This window comes from Orbicella franksi, chromosome 6 (genome assembly GCF_964199315.1).
Source record: "Orbicella franksi chromosome 6, jaOrbFran1.1, whole genome shotgun sequence".
Lineage (NCBI taxonomy): Eukaryota > Metazoa > Cnidaria > Anthozoa > Scleractinia > Merulinidae > Orbicella > Orbicella franksi.
The window spans coordinates 16,565,875-16,580,475 of NC_138150.1; the positions used below are offsets into that span (position 1 = coordinate 16,565,875).

The 14,601-nt window shown below is 40.5% G+C and overlaps 1 protein-coding gene across 1 annotated transcript; it reads left to right on the forward strand.

Annotated features, from left to right (window-relative positions):
- The first annotated feature begins 417 nt into the window (after nt 1-417).
- Nucleotides 418-14,402, forward strand: LOC145490985 (spermatogenesis-associated protein 20-like). Its single transcript, XM_081470111.1, has 14 exons — nt 418-1,128; nt 2,152-2,216; nt 3,437-3,591; nt 5,457-5,603; nt 6,484-6,688; nt 7,082-7,212; nt 7,669-7,773; nt 8,768-8,842; nt 9,436-9,654; nt 10,304-10,496; nt 11,064-11,232; nt 11,806-12,014; nt 12,805-13,004; nt 13,708-14,402. Exons 1-14 carry the CDS (start codon nt 731-733, stop codon nt 13,957-13,959), a joined length of 2,523 nt encoding a protein of 840 aa, XP_081326237.1. The 5' UTR covers nt 418-730; the 3' UTR covers nt 13,960-14,402.
- The last annotated feature ends 199 nt before the right edge of the window (nt 14,403-14,601 follow it).

The window sequence follows — 14,601 nt, forward strand, 5'->3', positions numbered from 1 at the left end:
TCGAATTTCATTTCTCTCTCTCAATAATAACAGTTTAAATTCTTATTAACTGATCAAAAACTAAAAGATCTGGATGCTTTTCGATGTTCATTTATTGGATTACTCGCCTTTTCGGAAGTTTATATAATTTTTTATTTTAATCTATTTCAAAAATAATTAAGGTCAATTAACGGAGAGACACGTAATAGAAATATTTTTGGGACAGGGTCCAAATTTTGGATTCAAATTATAATAGCTTTCTTGCTCAGACTTTTGTTGCGAGCTTAAAATGCCCTTGAACTATACATTATATTCATTTTATATTTATTTTATAAATAATCATTTTATATTTATTTATTTCATACAGAGCCAAGCGACAAAACATACCGTAAAAGTTTTATCTGAAAAAAACGAGACTCTTTGTCTCTTTGCAATCGTCAAATTGATTCAATGTCTCAGCTTTCTCAGTTACTATGAAATTGGGGTATCTTGAGAATTACTTATAGGAAGAAATATGCAATCGAGTCGTAACTAAACGGCTGAAATTCAGGGGAAGAATTTGTTTGACAAGAGTAGCCTACGTGTAGCGGCACCCACCCATCCGGTTTTCCTCGGGGGATGGCTACTCGTAGGCTAGACCCGAGGAGCTAGGGGCTAAGCCAGAGTTGTGTGTTTTGGGGCGGGGTTTTAATTGAGTCGATACTAGCAAACTTTAGGGGCTGGTTGTTCGAAAGCCGGTTAATAGTAATCCATGATTAATCGTGTGTTTTCACTAATTATCGCCATAAATTTGACAGTGAGCCATAATGTGGACAACACTACAATATCGTTACACCACGTATTTACCGTAAAAGCGACTCTGCTCAGTCTTCCTCTGTCCCACTCCCTTGGAAAGGTGAGCGTTCCTCATATGTTTCCCTTTACGAACTTTGCTCGCTGCTTTTCGAGATCGGTGTTCTTGAGATACGGGGCGAACGCTACGACAACAACAGGCCTTTCCAGCAATTTCTGTAGATACTCTTGGCCTATCCCTCGGACAATGGCATCGGCTAGTGGAGACGGAGAAGATGTGAAACCCAAACATACGAACCGTCTGCAGCATTCGAAATCCCCCTACCTTCTGCAACACAAGCACAACCCAGTAGATTGGTTAGTGTTAAATAGATAACTACATGTGGTGTTTTAGGAATTTTTTAATTTCCTCCGGATTTTGGATTGCTAACAGTGCAGGCAAAATTTGTAGCCTTAGAATTTTGATGTAAATTGTTTTTTTTTTTGTCATAATCTTTATAGAGTTTTATTTGCACGTTTAATGATTACAGGCGTTGTCATTGGTTGATTTGTGTATCTCATGCCACCCTTATTTGTATTCATCTCTGTCAAAAGAATTATTCTGCCCCAACAAATAACAAGCTACAAGAAAACGTAATTGAACTCTTTCACTCAAAGTTGTCATCAAAGATGGAAACATGGAAAAAAATTCAAACTCAAAACATTGTGGTGTATGTAATCAGACTAAATGAGGGGGGGGCATTGGGGTTTGGTTAGTAATGGTAACAGGACAGAGTGGAGTGCAATTCAGGGGGCTATCACGCAAGTTCTTTCAAAATTGGTTGAGCGCGAAGCACCAGGCTAATTTGAAATTACGAGCGTGATTACTCCCTCAAGAATTTTGTTATAGGTACGATATTTATATTTTAATCGATTTTTCAGTTGTGAGATATCTGTTGCAGTTTTCTGTTTCTACCTCTTTCAGCATTTGGTTTTCAGTTTCTGGTGATAAGAAAAGCAGTATTTTGGTTTTGTTTTTTTCTTTCCTTGTTCCTGGACCTTGTTAGTTCTCCACAGTCAATCCCTTTAGGTTCACTGGTGTGCATTGCAGCCAAATTTAGTCCATTTGGTTTATTAGCTCCCAGCTGTGTTAATCCCCAACCAGAAATTGAAAACTGGACAGTATAAAGATAAAATTATTTTCTAATTTATATTTTATTGATATCGAGATAAACTGAAGAAAGAGAGCGTAATGAGATGCATGTAACATCATGGGCTGCAGCTATGTCTGTTGCCAAGAAAAGGGATAGATGAACTTAGGTAACTGATCTCTGGCCCAATCTCCCACCTGGGGCGAGGAACTGAGTTATGTTATTGATATCATGTGGCTTAATTTGCCAGGTTTCCTTGGGGAGATGAAGCATTTGAAAAGGCCAAAGAAGAAAACAAACCTATTTTCTTATCTGGTGAGCAAGTGCTATTAATAATAAAACAGATTTTAAGTAGTGTCTATACTCGCACACAATGACTTTCTCCCATTCCCACCCTACACTCAGGACTCAAAAAAAGCTTGAATTCCAACTTGCCTTTTGTATAAGCAGCTCTCAAATTTTGCTTGCCTTGGGCAAGTCTCAGTTTACGTTTTTATTTAGTTGGTTGATGACTTGCCTTGGCTCTTGCCCATTGGGCAAGTGAGAATGAAAAATTACTTGTCCTGGATGACTGGACAGCATTTTTTCAAGCCCTTAAACACTGCTCCATGATTACAGATATAGTACTTATCTTTCGGTAGGCCAGTGACACCTTCTAACTAACCTATAGAAGTAGTTGTTGGGCAACCCCTAGATCTTACTCCATGAGCCATTGCGGCGGGTTCCAGTATAGGAGTGTGGAACCAACTTCATTCCTGTGTCTTTTACGCTGTAGATCCAATTTTCAATATGCTTTTGAAAACTTGCCTAGATATCACACAATTCACTATTTATAATAAGAAATTTATTTATGGGAAAGCAGTACATGTTGTTATTTTTCTAGTTTATTTTAAAAATAGATATTTTTAATCAGGTTCCAAAATTTTATAAATTTGATCCTGTTATGTTTATCATTACGTACAGGATTTAGATATTATATGGTAACTCAACTAACAGACACTTACACAAAGGTGTTGACGAACACCTCATATTAATATATGTGGGCGCACTTAATCTTTGTTCCAGCTATATTCAACACAACATAAAAAACCTTCCTTAATTAACCAATTGATTAATTAATTAATTAATTAATTCTGTTCCCAAATGTATTCCACTTACTGGAAGCTCGACTAACAGTTAATCAAGAACTATTTAATATGTTCAAAACAAAACTACGTGGAAATTATTTATCATGTAAAGAAAAACATGTCAATGGGCAAGTACAGCGCAAACAATTTCACTAGAAATAATTATCTTGTCTGTTCTGGTTTGTGTTTACTAATGCAAGGGCTTTAAGTGGAAGGGTTGTAAAGATTGATTTATATTTTGGGTAGAAAGAAGATCGACGTATTTTGCCCAAGAACACAATCCAGAGCTATTCATCTTGAGTCCAAAGTATTAGCTATAGATTTCAGAACCCTACTGCCTTAAGCGCCAAAATGATTTAAAGCTCAAGTTCTTTCCCTTATGTGTAAATTTATCCTTTTCTTTTCCAGTGGGTTACTCCACTTGCCATTGGTGCCATGTGATGGAGAGAGAATCCTTTGAAAGTGAAGAGATTGCACAAATCCTCAATGAAAAATTTGTTTCTGTAAAAGTGGACCGAGAAGAAAGGCCTGATGTGGACAAAGTCTATATGACATACATACAGGTAGCACTTTAAGACTATAAAGAACAATGTCATGTTTGGACTTGTTGTGACATATCTGTATTCAAGTTACATGTAATATTATTCAAATAATATTTCAACAAAATTTTGTATTAAACTGATATTATGGCAGACATTTCTGTCAAAACGTGTCTTGCAAACTCAAAAATAATGCATGGTGGTTTTGTTGGTTATCTGTAGTGAAGATGTTTGGATTCAGGTTCTTGAGGGGAGATTGCTGTTGTAAATGGTCACTAGTTGAGATCTTTATGCCCGGAAAGAGGGGTGCACACAAATGTGTGTCCTCATAAAGGGATTTGTTGTTGTACAAGGGAGGAGGATGAAGAGGATCATGTACTAAGAGATAGTGGAAACTACTTAGGAGAGAGGATTCTGAAGAGGACAGTGTTCTTGCCAAAATTGGACTGTCTGGCTCTGAAGAGGGAGAGAGGATAGCAATGAGTTTAAATGTAGCTTGAGACTGGAGCCTGTGGCTACAGATGTTTCAGTTGTTCACAAGATTTTAAGAGTAGCAGGGTTGGACACTTAATTTTGACAGTACTCGCCATTCGGGCGAGTGATCCTCAAAATGCACTCGCCCAGACCAGTTTTCACTCGCCCAAAAGTTTACCCCTTCCCCTCGTATTCTCTCGTATCACAGGCAGCTCTTCGGGCTTTTTCGTTCTTTTTCTCATCAACAACTTTAGAACTCCAGAAATATATTTCCACATTTTGGCTGCGATCAGTTTACTCTGCTTTTAAACTTCCTGGGAGAACATGCATTGATCAGAGTGCTGGGAAAACAGGAAAACAATTCGCTTGTAACGTCGAGCACGTGGCAGACCGAGGATTATTACTTCAATGAAACATTTGACTAGCTTTAAACCCTAAGAAAACACATTGGAGGTTCTTTATATTAGTAGTTTTTTATTTGATGAATTTTCGTCCGATCCCTGCAGTTTGTGAGTAAATGTGTCTGTTCTCCTTGGGTGCCATGTTTACCTGATCACCGATGGCTCGATAGTGACCAGCAGAATCACTTTGTTTAAGTACATGCATTATGTAATTATTTCTAGGAGGAAGCCATATTTGTCTATGTTGCCTTTCGGCGCCAATTTATTAGACAGTTTGGAATATAAAACTTTGTAAAATAGAAATGGTAAGTTTATGTTTAAAGATTTTCTCGGCAAAATGGAATGTAAAAAACAGTGTTTATTTTGCAATTTAATTAATTTCTTGGTGACAAAATCGTACTTGCCAAACGGGCGAGCGATCAATGACTTGTGCTTGCCCAACACTTAAGACACTCGCCTGGGTGAGCAGGTGAGTGCTAATGTCCAGCCCTGGGTAGGGAAACCCGTTTCTGGGTCTTTGTACATGGAGAAGTCAAAATGTATGAGTAGACAAAACGTAAAAGGGCAGGGTAGAAGGGGTGGAGGGGTGGGGGGCAGAAGTTAGTTTTGTTTTGCCAAGGCCTCCCTAATGACAAGTTGCTCCAGTCAATTATGTCTACTTGTGGTGTTCACTCACTGTGATGTCTTCTATGGTGACAGCAAAACTTTGTAAATAAATGGTTATGTACAACACAAGCATCCACCCACTTATAATCAGCCTGTGAACAGGCTCTGGTTGTAAGGGTCTGACTGCAGCTGCAAGGGCTGAGAAGGAACTGGGTGAGAATGAAGTGGCCGAGGTGGGGAATACGGTGGGGGCTGGGGCCCTTCCTTTCTCTTTTCTCCTCTTTCTTCCTGCTTTCTCTTTGCCCCATCCTCAACTAGAGAGCCTGTTCACAGGCTACTGATAATGTGCAATTAAAACTACAATAATATTGTCTAAAGCACTATTGTTGTTGCTTGATGTTCTGACAGGCTATGACAGGGGGAGGTGGCTGGCCTATGAGTGTGTGGCTAACACCCGACTTGAAACCCTTTGTGGGTGCCACATACTTTCCGCCTGAGGATCAGGTTGGCGGTCGACCAGGATTCAGAACTATTCTCAACCATATTTCTAAGCAGGTTTGGCTCACAAGTATTTATCTAAGATAATGCCAGTCATTTTGGTGGTCACAAATTTTTCAACTAAAATTATCAAATTAATTAAAATATTGTTTTGATTGCATTGGCTTTAAGCTGAGTTGTAACAACTTGACTAACTTGACTGACATTCTAGATTGTGCCAAGTTCACTAGTAGCAGTTATAACAATGCTGATCTTATTTGGAGATTGTGGGTTAAAATCCCACCAGAGTCAAAGATTCTGTTTGTACTCCCAGAGGTCTAATTTCCTATTTCCTTCCTGATTTCAAAGAAAGTATTGCTTTCTAGCACACTTGAATAAACGAGATAGTTAAATTCTTTTCATTACTGTCAGTTTGCTCATGAACAAATTATACTAGTTACTTTGCTTGAAGCAGGCCTTTTGGCTTTTCTTCAGAAGCTATAGGGAAGTTTTTTTGTAATGTTAATATGCCATAGTTAGCTATATCCTAATCACTTTAGTGTAAAAGTTTGAGTCTGCATATGAGCTGAGGGGCCCATCAGGCTGGAGCTTATCCCAGTTTCAGTAGCATGAAGTGACTAGGAGTATTTCTACTCCCCCCTGGATCGGATGTTAGTCCATGGTAGGGTTATCCCCAGCATTAATTCGCCAGTACTCATTTGTACACGTAGGTGAATAGAGGCACTGTGAGAGTAAAGTGTCTTGCCCAAGAACACAACACAGTGTCCCCAGCCAGGGCTTAAGCCCGGGCCCGTTGATCCGGAGTCGAGCACACTACCCATGAGACCAGCAGACCTCCTTTAAATGTAAACAAACATATTTTTCCCCAGAACATTCTAATTTGATTCATTCTGCTCCTATCTGAGCCTTATTGGTTGTATTTTTCCTGTGTTTTCAGTGGCAAGAAAACAGAGACAAACTGACTCAGCAGGCAAATATAATTTTAAATGCCATCCAGCAACACACAGGAGAAATGCACAAGGCAAGCGAGACAGGAGACATGCCTAGTACTGAGTGTATTGACAAACTGTTAAGTGACATGAGTACAAGTTTTGATGAGGAGTATGGTGGATATGGTGGAGCACCAAAATTCCCACAAGCAAGTGAGTGAGACGTGTGAATAAAACATTATTTAACCTTATTTTTTAAGCAGTCTCCAAGGCCAAATTTTCTCACGTTGTCAGAGCATAGTCTGGTGTTACATGGTTGTTTGTAGCATGAAATGACAAGCAGCGCATTTGTTGCTCCTACTCCCCCTGAGTGGCATGCTAGTCTCTCCTAACATCCCTTCCCCCCAGAATTTCGACAAGTAACGGGTTCCAGCTAACAGATCACCAGAACCATTACTCCTGGGTGAAGGTGGAACTGTGAGAGTTCACGAGCTGTCCGGTAGTCAAGGACCCATTGACAAATAGGAGGCCAATTTGCCGACGTAAAGCCACTGCCCTTGACCCTAGCTTACAAATGAGTGACCTAAAATTTCATTTCCTTTGCAGCAAATTTTAACTTTCTGTTGCGGTACTATTCTTATAAGTCTGATACTGAAGATGGTAAGAAAGCACTTGGTATGGTGGTAAAGACGCTGGAATTCATGGAGAAAGGTGGAATACATGATCATGTTGGACAGGTTAGCATTGAAAAATTACTCCCTTTTAAATATGCCCCATTTTGAACATTTCAATAAGCTCATTTTCCCTTTTCCAGGGTGATAAACCAAATCAGGTCATAATCTGGAAAGCAATTTTATTTTGAGGCAACTCAAAATAAAATACTTAATATTTATTAATTTTAGGATTACAGTGGAACCCCACCTTATGGCCACCTTGTTATTGCAGCCACTTTATTCTGGCCCAAACAAAAGCTCAGTCAGTCATTTTCCTATTTATAAAATTGGAATTTTAATGGTTGGAAGAAATCAAGATGGATTTTAAGGTTAAATTCTGGAAGATGTTTAGAAATCAAACCTGCATCAGCATGGGGTGGACAGAAAGACAAGCACTTGTTACTTTATTAAGGAAGCTTGACTGTATTTCATGATATAGGTTTTTACACAATAGAGACAATTGATTCATATGTTTGTTAGGGATTTCACAGGTATTCAACGGATCGTTTCTGGCATGTACCTCATTTTGAGAAGATGTTGTATGATCAGGCACAACTGGCTGCCCTGTATGCTGATGGGTACCAGGTAAGAAAAACTCAGTCAGAAAGCCCTTTCTTGATGAAATAAAAAAAAACAAACAAACAAAAAAAAGAAGCAGTGCATGAGGGCTTATGAAAAGTTATGAAGACTTCCCTGGGGTTTTGGGGAACAGGAAAACATGATCATTGATTTCAAGGGACAAGAGATACATTGTTAGATTAATATGAGGTCAAAGGAAACTTTGATGAAAAATTTAGGGAACTATGGAATTTATTAAAAGGGAACAAGGGTTTTCAAGGGATTAAGGGAACTGTTGACGTGCTACCCCCTCCCCCTCACCCTGGGAGGCCTTTAGCTATGCGGTGAAGAGAAACAAGAAAAAAATATTGTCGCTCTATTAGCAGGGAAAACAACAGTCAAGTTTGAATTGAGTCTGATAGGTCTGAGAGTGATTTTGAATATTGATATGGTCACTTGAAGAGTGAAGTAAAGTTTGAAAAGAAAAGAAATGAATTTTTCGTCACTGAATTTATGATTGTCAGGGGGAATGCTTGACCAGACTTGATTCTACATGTACCTTAGTTGACACTGATCAAACATGATTATGGTCAGTAAAAGTTAATAAATGATTAAAAATTCTAGAATTTCTTGAGGTTATGATAAACATGGGAATCTTTATGTTCGTCGATAAAGTTCTTGTCTTTGATGGAATGCCACGCTTTTAAAAACAACTGGGAACAGGCGTCGAAAATGGCTAAATTGTGAAAGTCGCTCCTGCTAGGGGTGTTGGGCCAGAAGGGAATTTTTATCAGAGGAGGTGACGACCTTTGAATGTTCATTTGTTCTGGTCTTGAAAGCACGTGCTGATCGGTGAATGAACAAAGCATCAACTCATACATGCATGGACTAAAGGGACTGATACGTTGTAGGGAAGAATAATTTTTGACCAGTGTCAACCCAGGCTATGCTATATCACAAATGTGCCTGATTACAACTAGGCCATTTTTGACTTAATTAATATTCATGGTCTTTTTTTCAGGCCAGCAAAAACGAGAACTTTGCAGAAACTACCCGAGACATATTGTTGTATGTTATGCGTGATTTAAGCCACAAGGTAAAGGAAACTGCGATTGTCATGTTTCACATAATTCGCATGTTGAGAGAACAGTGTTGGCACTCGGCCAGTTTTCCAAAGGAAGCGTCCTGGGCCCCTCAGCTTCAAACTTTTAGGGGTCCTGCACAATTTTAAGCATCCTCATATATATTGACTGTCTTAGAATATAAGTCTTTTTGGCGCCATTTTTCATCTTAACTCTTTCACATTGTAACTCTCACAGGATAGAGAAAGAGAGGAAGTCTGGTACTGATCCAATTTGGCCATGTTAAATCATTCGCATGTTTATTCAAATTTATTGATGAGTGTCTTCAACCACTCACTTTCCTTTTCTTTGATTGAAGTTAAGACCTTTTAGGGTAAGATTGTTTTTGTACAATTTGGTAGCGTATTTTTTCTTTCATATCATCTTCTGGTATTTTATTTCATTCGAGTTAAACTTAAATCCGCGCGTCCTAAGGACGCGATGGGCCCTGTGTTTGCGCGTCCTGCGAGAGTTTTATGCGCACATACGCACGACTGATTTGTTTGTAAACACAAACTCTTAGAGAGAAATTTATTATGATAATCATTTCCCCCCTTTTTTTTTTCAGGCTGGTGGTTTCTTTTCTGCTGAAGATGCCGATTCCTTGCCGAGCGAAACAGACACTCACAAGAAAGAGGGAGCCTTCTGCGTGTGGGAGGAGGAAGAGATTAGAAAGCTGCTGCAAGAAGAACGAGTCACAACGAAATCTGGCGAGAGCGTCCCTGTGTTGTACCTGGTCTTAAAGCATTATGGGGTGGAGAATGAGGGCAATGTCAAAGCTCATCAGGTAAAACCAGTAAGACCGGTTGGAAACATGTAGCTTCCTCCTACCCAGACCCCCTTATGGCTCATCACGCGATCTTTTCGCTGCTAGCATGTCTTTCTGTGAAGAACCAATGGTGGTAGGCGTAGACATAGACAGCAATTTTTCTTGGACAATTCTGTTCAAGGGGAAACGGTGCAATGGGGTGAACCCTATGTGAAGTAGCAACCCGTGGTGTGTATTTAAATTTGATTTCGAGAAACTTTATTTTACGGGAACCCACAATCATACTTTAATTTGACTTTTGTGTCTAATGAGAACAGTATTCGGGAAATGATAGCAACATCTGACTCGTCCCCAGTCGTCTTCATACAACACGCGGCACGGGGCAAGGTTGGGGAGCAGCAAGGGGTGGCTTTTTTCCTACCGATCTCACCCTGCGTTCCGACCTCGTCCCGTGCCACGCGCCTTATGAAGTTGTATGGAGACGAGTGGAGACGAGTCAGTAGCAACACATTATGAAGTGAGGATAGATATCCATGGCGAGGTTCTAAACTGATTACACTCTGGACAAACTAGAAGTCGTTTGAAATTCTAATGTTGTAAAAACCTTGTTGCAGCGTGGAATTTCTGTAGCACTTCAGTAATCTGCTGTCCTTTTGTTTTCTTGCAGGACCCTCACAGGGAACTTCGAGGCAAGAATGTCCTCATAGTGCGAGGCAGCTTACAGGAGACAGCTCGACTGAGTGATGTGGATGAAGCAGAAGCAAAGGAGCAGCTAGCTCGAGCTCGGGAAATCCTGTTTGAAGAGCGACGAAACAGACCACCACCTCACTTGGATACTAAGATGATCACAGCTTGGAACGGTAGGAACTCTTCTATTAACTTTTGAATGTATTCAGAGCTGCTGTCATGTGTAGATCTAACGAAATACAAAATGATAACTAGCGAATGAACCAATCAGATGACGAAGCAAAATCATTAAGCAGGTGCCAAGTGCGGGAAAACGCGCGTAAGCGAAGCCAACTGGTTGGTTTTGATCTTGCTCCTGGTTGGTTGAAATCTCAACAAGTTCACTCTAACTAGGTGTAGCACGTATGCGAAACCAAAGCAAGCATTCATAAATCACGTGCAGCGCAGTAATCAATCAAAGGAAATTGTTGTCTTCTCAACCGATCAGATGCAAAGCCCAACCAACTAGAACTTTTTTACGTATATTTTCCCGCGCTTTTCATTGCGTTATTTGTTGTTGTACTGATTCTCATGGAGAGGACCAAAGTACCTACATTTGTTTTATTTTTTGGTGCAAGAAAATAAATTTGGCGTTCAGCTTTAGATTCATCACAGAGAATCCAAACGATGGAGCTGGAGCGGGTTTTTACTCCTCTGTAACTCGATTGCTGTCAAATTGAAATTGTCCCGTGTTTTTCCAGGTCTAATGATTTCTGGTTTGGCTCGGGCGGCTCAAGTTCTTGGTGAAGATGTGTACGAGAAAAGAGCAGCTAAAGCAGCCGAGTTTGTGAGGAAACACTTGTTTGACGAGAAATCTGGAAAACTCTTACGCAGTTGCTACCGAGGGGAAAGTGGCGAGGTGATGCAGATGTAAGTGCCTAGAAAATGTAGGAGTTGTTCATGTCCCTTTCTTGGTTTGTTTTGAAATGATATTTTCACCCTTATTTCTCAGTACCGTACCGTACTGTATAGTCCCGCTCAGTAGCTTTCACTTGGATGGTCACGCACTAGGGTTTCATCTACCTTGCAAAGCATAATAAACAGTACCTTGTGACAGTACTTTCATTTGAATGGTCACGCACTAGGGTTTCATTTAGCCTGCGAGCAGGCTCACGTTGGAGCAAGAGCACGCGGCGTAGCCGCGGGCTCGAAATCGAGCGGCGAAGCCGCGAGGCACCTCTTCACCAGACTCCTTCCCGCCGCATCGCTTTGCTCTTCGCCGCTCGCGCGCTTGACTCAAAGATGAGCCTGCTTGCAGGCTAGGATTCATTTATCTTGTACAGCATAATAAGCAATACCTTTTGACAGTACTGCTCAGTAGCTTTCATTTGAATGGTAACGCACGAGGGTTTCATCCATCCTGTACAGCGTAATAAACAGTACCTCGTGAGATTACTGCTTAGTAGCCTCAATTTTCTTCTTTTTTCTCTCTTTTCCTTTTAGCGACGCACCTATTTTCGGATTTGCTGACGACTACGTGTTCATGATTCGCGGATTGTTGGACCTGTATGAAGCATCCCTGGACGAGCAGTGGTTACGATGGGCCGTGGAGCTACAGGCCAAGCTAGATGAACTGTTTTGGGACAGTACTGGGGCAGGGTACTTCATGGCGACCCCTGATGATCCTTCCATTCTTGTCAGGATGAAAGAAGGTTAGGAGAGAGTTTTGTTTGCTTGTCATAGTTGGACGAACAAGTGTCATTTTATGACAAATCGTATTGAACGATTAAAAAAAGGCAATCGAGTTAAACAACAACACAAGTACAAATTTTTACTCCAATTCTTATCGATTTTGTCGGTGACGACCTCTTAGCGACGTTTGATTTGACTGGTAAGATTGGACACGAATTTTATCCATCTTATCGAGAGCCAGATATTTTCTGTACAATGGAAATAGGTACGGAGGCTGTGTATACTGGAGTTAAAAAGTATTGCAACATTGCGATTGTTAACCTCATTAATAAGTCGGAAAATTAACTTTGAATGCAAGTTAAACATAGTCGTTGACTTGATATGCTGTGCTACATGGGTTTTCCTCAGGTATTATCTCAATCAATACTGTGACAAACGTCGCAAAATGTAAAATGAATCCCAGCCATATTGGGAAATATGAGCCTCAGTTTACAAGTTCGTCCATATCACAACCCATTACTGTCCCAGTAAACTTTATTTAGCCTCATATTCTTATTCGGCCCTGGGTTTTGTCGAGATCAGGTCTACATTAATTTTACCAATGTTGCTAGGTTTCAACTTTTATAACCGAGCTTTCTTCAATCTGAACAAGAATTTTTAAGAAGATATTTCTAGACCGGCCTCGATCCCAGGTTCTCTCTCCTTTACCAATTACCTCCCTTCTCAGGCAAAGTAGAGAGAGCCTGAGATCGAGGTTGTTTTTCGACTTTGGTAACAGTAGAACACTGACAAGCGTTGTTTCTTTTGTAGCTCAAGATGGTGCGGAGCCTAGCGCTAACTCGTCATCCGTCGGTAACTTAATAAGATTATCCAGCTACACTGACCAGAAGGAATATTTCACACGGGCAGAGGAGATTATCAAGGCCTCCGTAACCCTTTTGTCCAAGCTTCCTCTTGCACTGCCCGAGTTGGTTTCAAACTATATCATGTACCTTCATCCCAAAAAACAGGTAAAGCATTCCGGTGTACATTTTGATTACTGTTGGTACTTTTTTTGTGCAAGAAACTCATCTGTCTATATTTGAAGGGAGATATTTCGCGACACTAAATGTGCAGTTCACACGAATTATTCCAAATCGGGTCATCAATAATTTTCGTTTTCTCTTCTCACAAATCTCAGTGCGATACCAAACAAAGAAACTGAGTTCAAAGAAGTGATTGGGTGATTTTTTTCGGTATTTTGGGAAAGGGGTCGTTCATACGACCGGGAAAGTTAATAGCAAGCGTAGCTGGTGGTTTAGTTGGGATAGAACGCGCGATTGAGCAACGGCGATGAGCCATTTTTCCTTCCAGGCCACTTTTTCACGGATCACGCTCTTTTCAGTCATCTTCTCCAACCAACTAACTAAACCGCCTGCTACGCAGGCTAGAAAGGTAACGGAAATAAAGTCTGATTTCCAGTATCTTCGCTCGTGATTCCTCGTTATGAAGGGTGGAGACCCTGGGTGATAGAGAAGGGTGTTTTTGTATCCAGCTAAGTGCGTGTGAGTTGCGTGACAGAAAGTGGGCCAGAACGGGACGTGGACTATGGTGATGCGGGTTGCCTTGAAGTCATCATAATTTTACTCTGCTAATACCCGTCGGTTCAAGCTCTGTACATGTCACAGCTTGAAAAACATTTGTGTTTGTCTAACAGAAATCCTCCATTTTCAGATCATTATCGCTGGTGACCGGGACTCAGCGGACACTAAGGATCTTCTAAAGTGTGTTCATTCGCACTACATGCCAAACAAAGTGCTCATGCTATGTGATGGCAACCAAGATAGTTTCCTCGCTTCTAAGCTGCCTGTTTTCAAGACGCTGGAACGGAAGGAGGGCAAAGCCACAGCATACGTCTGCAAGGACTATACTTGTTCCCTACCGGTGAACTCTGTAGACGAACTGGAAAAGATTTTGTCGAGATAAAAGGTGCAACTTGGTTGGTTTTTTTTTTCGTTATGCAAACGTAGTCGTTCGTATGAAACATCTGGTTTTGTGCCTCGAGGATGTAACTGACATTCAAGTCTATATATGGTCCAGTGGGGAGCGCCTGTTCTGACCTCGTTGCCAGGATTTCTCTTCTTTTCTCGCTCCAGGGGATGGGAAGAAGTCTGGGAACGATTTAGCGCCATTTCGTGTTGCGCCACTAGTGAACGAAACAAGGAAGTAATTTTTTTTTTCGATTAATAGACTACTGTAATTTAAACGAATTGAGTTAAAGAACTCTTAATAGCATGTACGACTTTTAGAGGATTGCCTTTACAATTAGATTCCGCGTTAACTTTTACGTAAAACTCTGAGCCAGGTTAACGTAGTTAGGATTTATGAAATAAAAAAATTTAACCTAATATGCTGTCTCTGTTTCGTAAGCCAGGACCTTCACCTGCCAGCAAATCAAGTGGTTTCACTTGATTTCTTCGTTAGAAACAAAACGGGAAGAAGAGAAACCATTGCAAAACTTCCCCGTTCTTGTGTCTTGAGTAGATGTTTTCAACTCTTGCAGTATCGGGAGATGGACCAGAATGTGTTGTCTCTTAGACAAGTGAAGTGTAATACAAACTTGGTTTT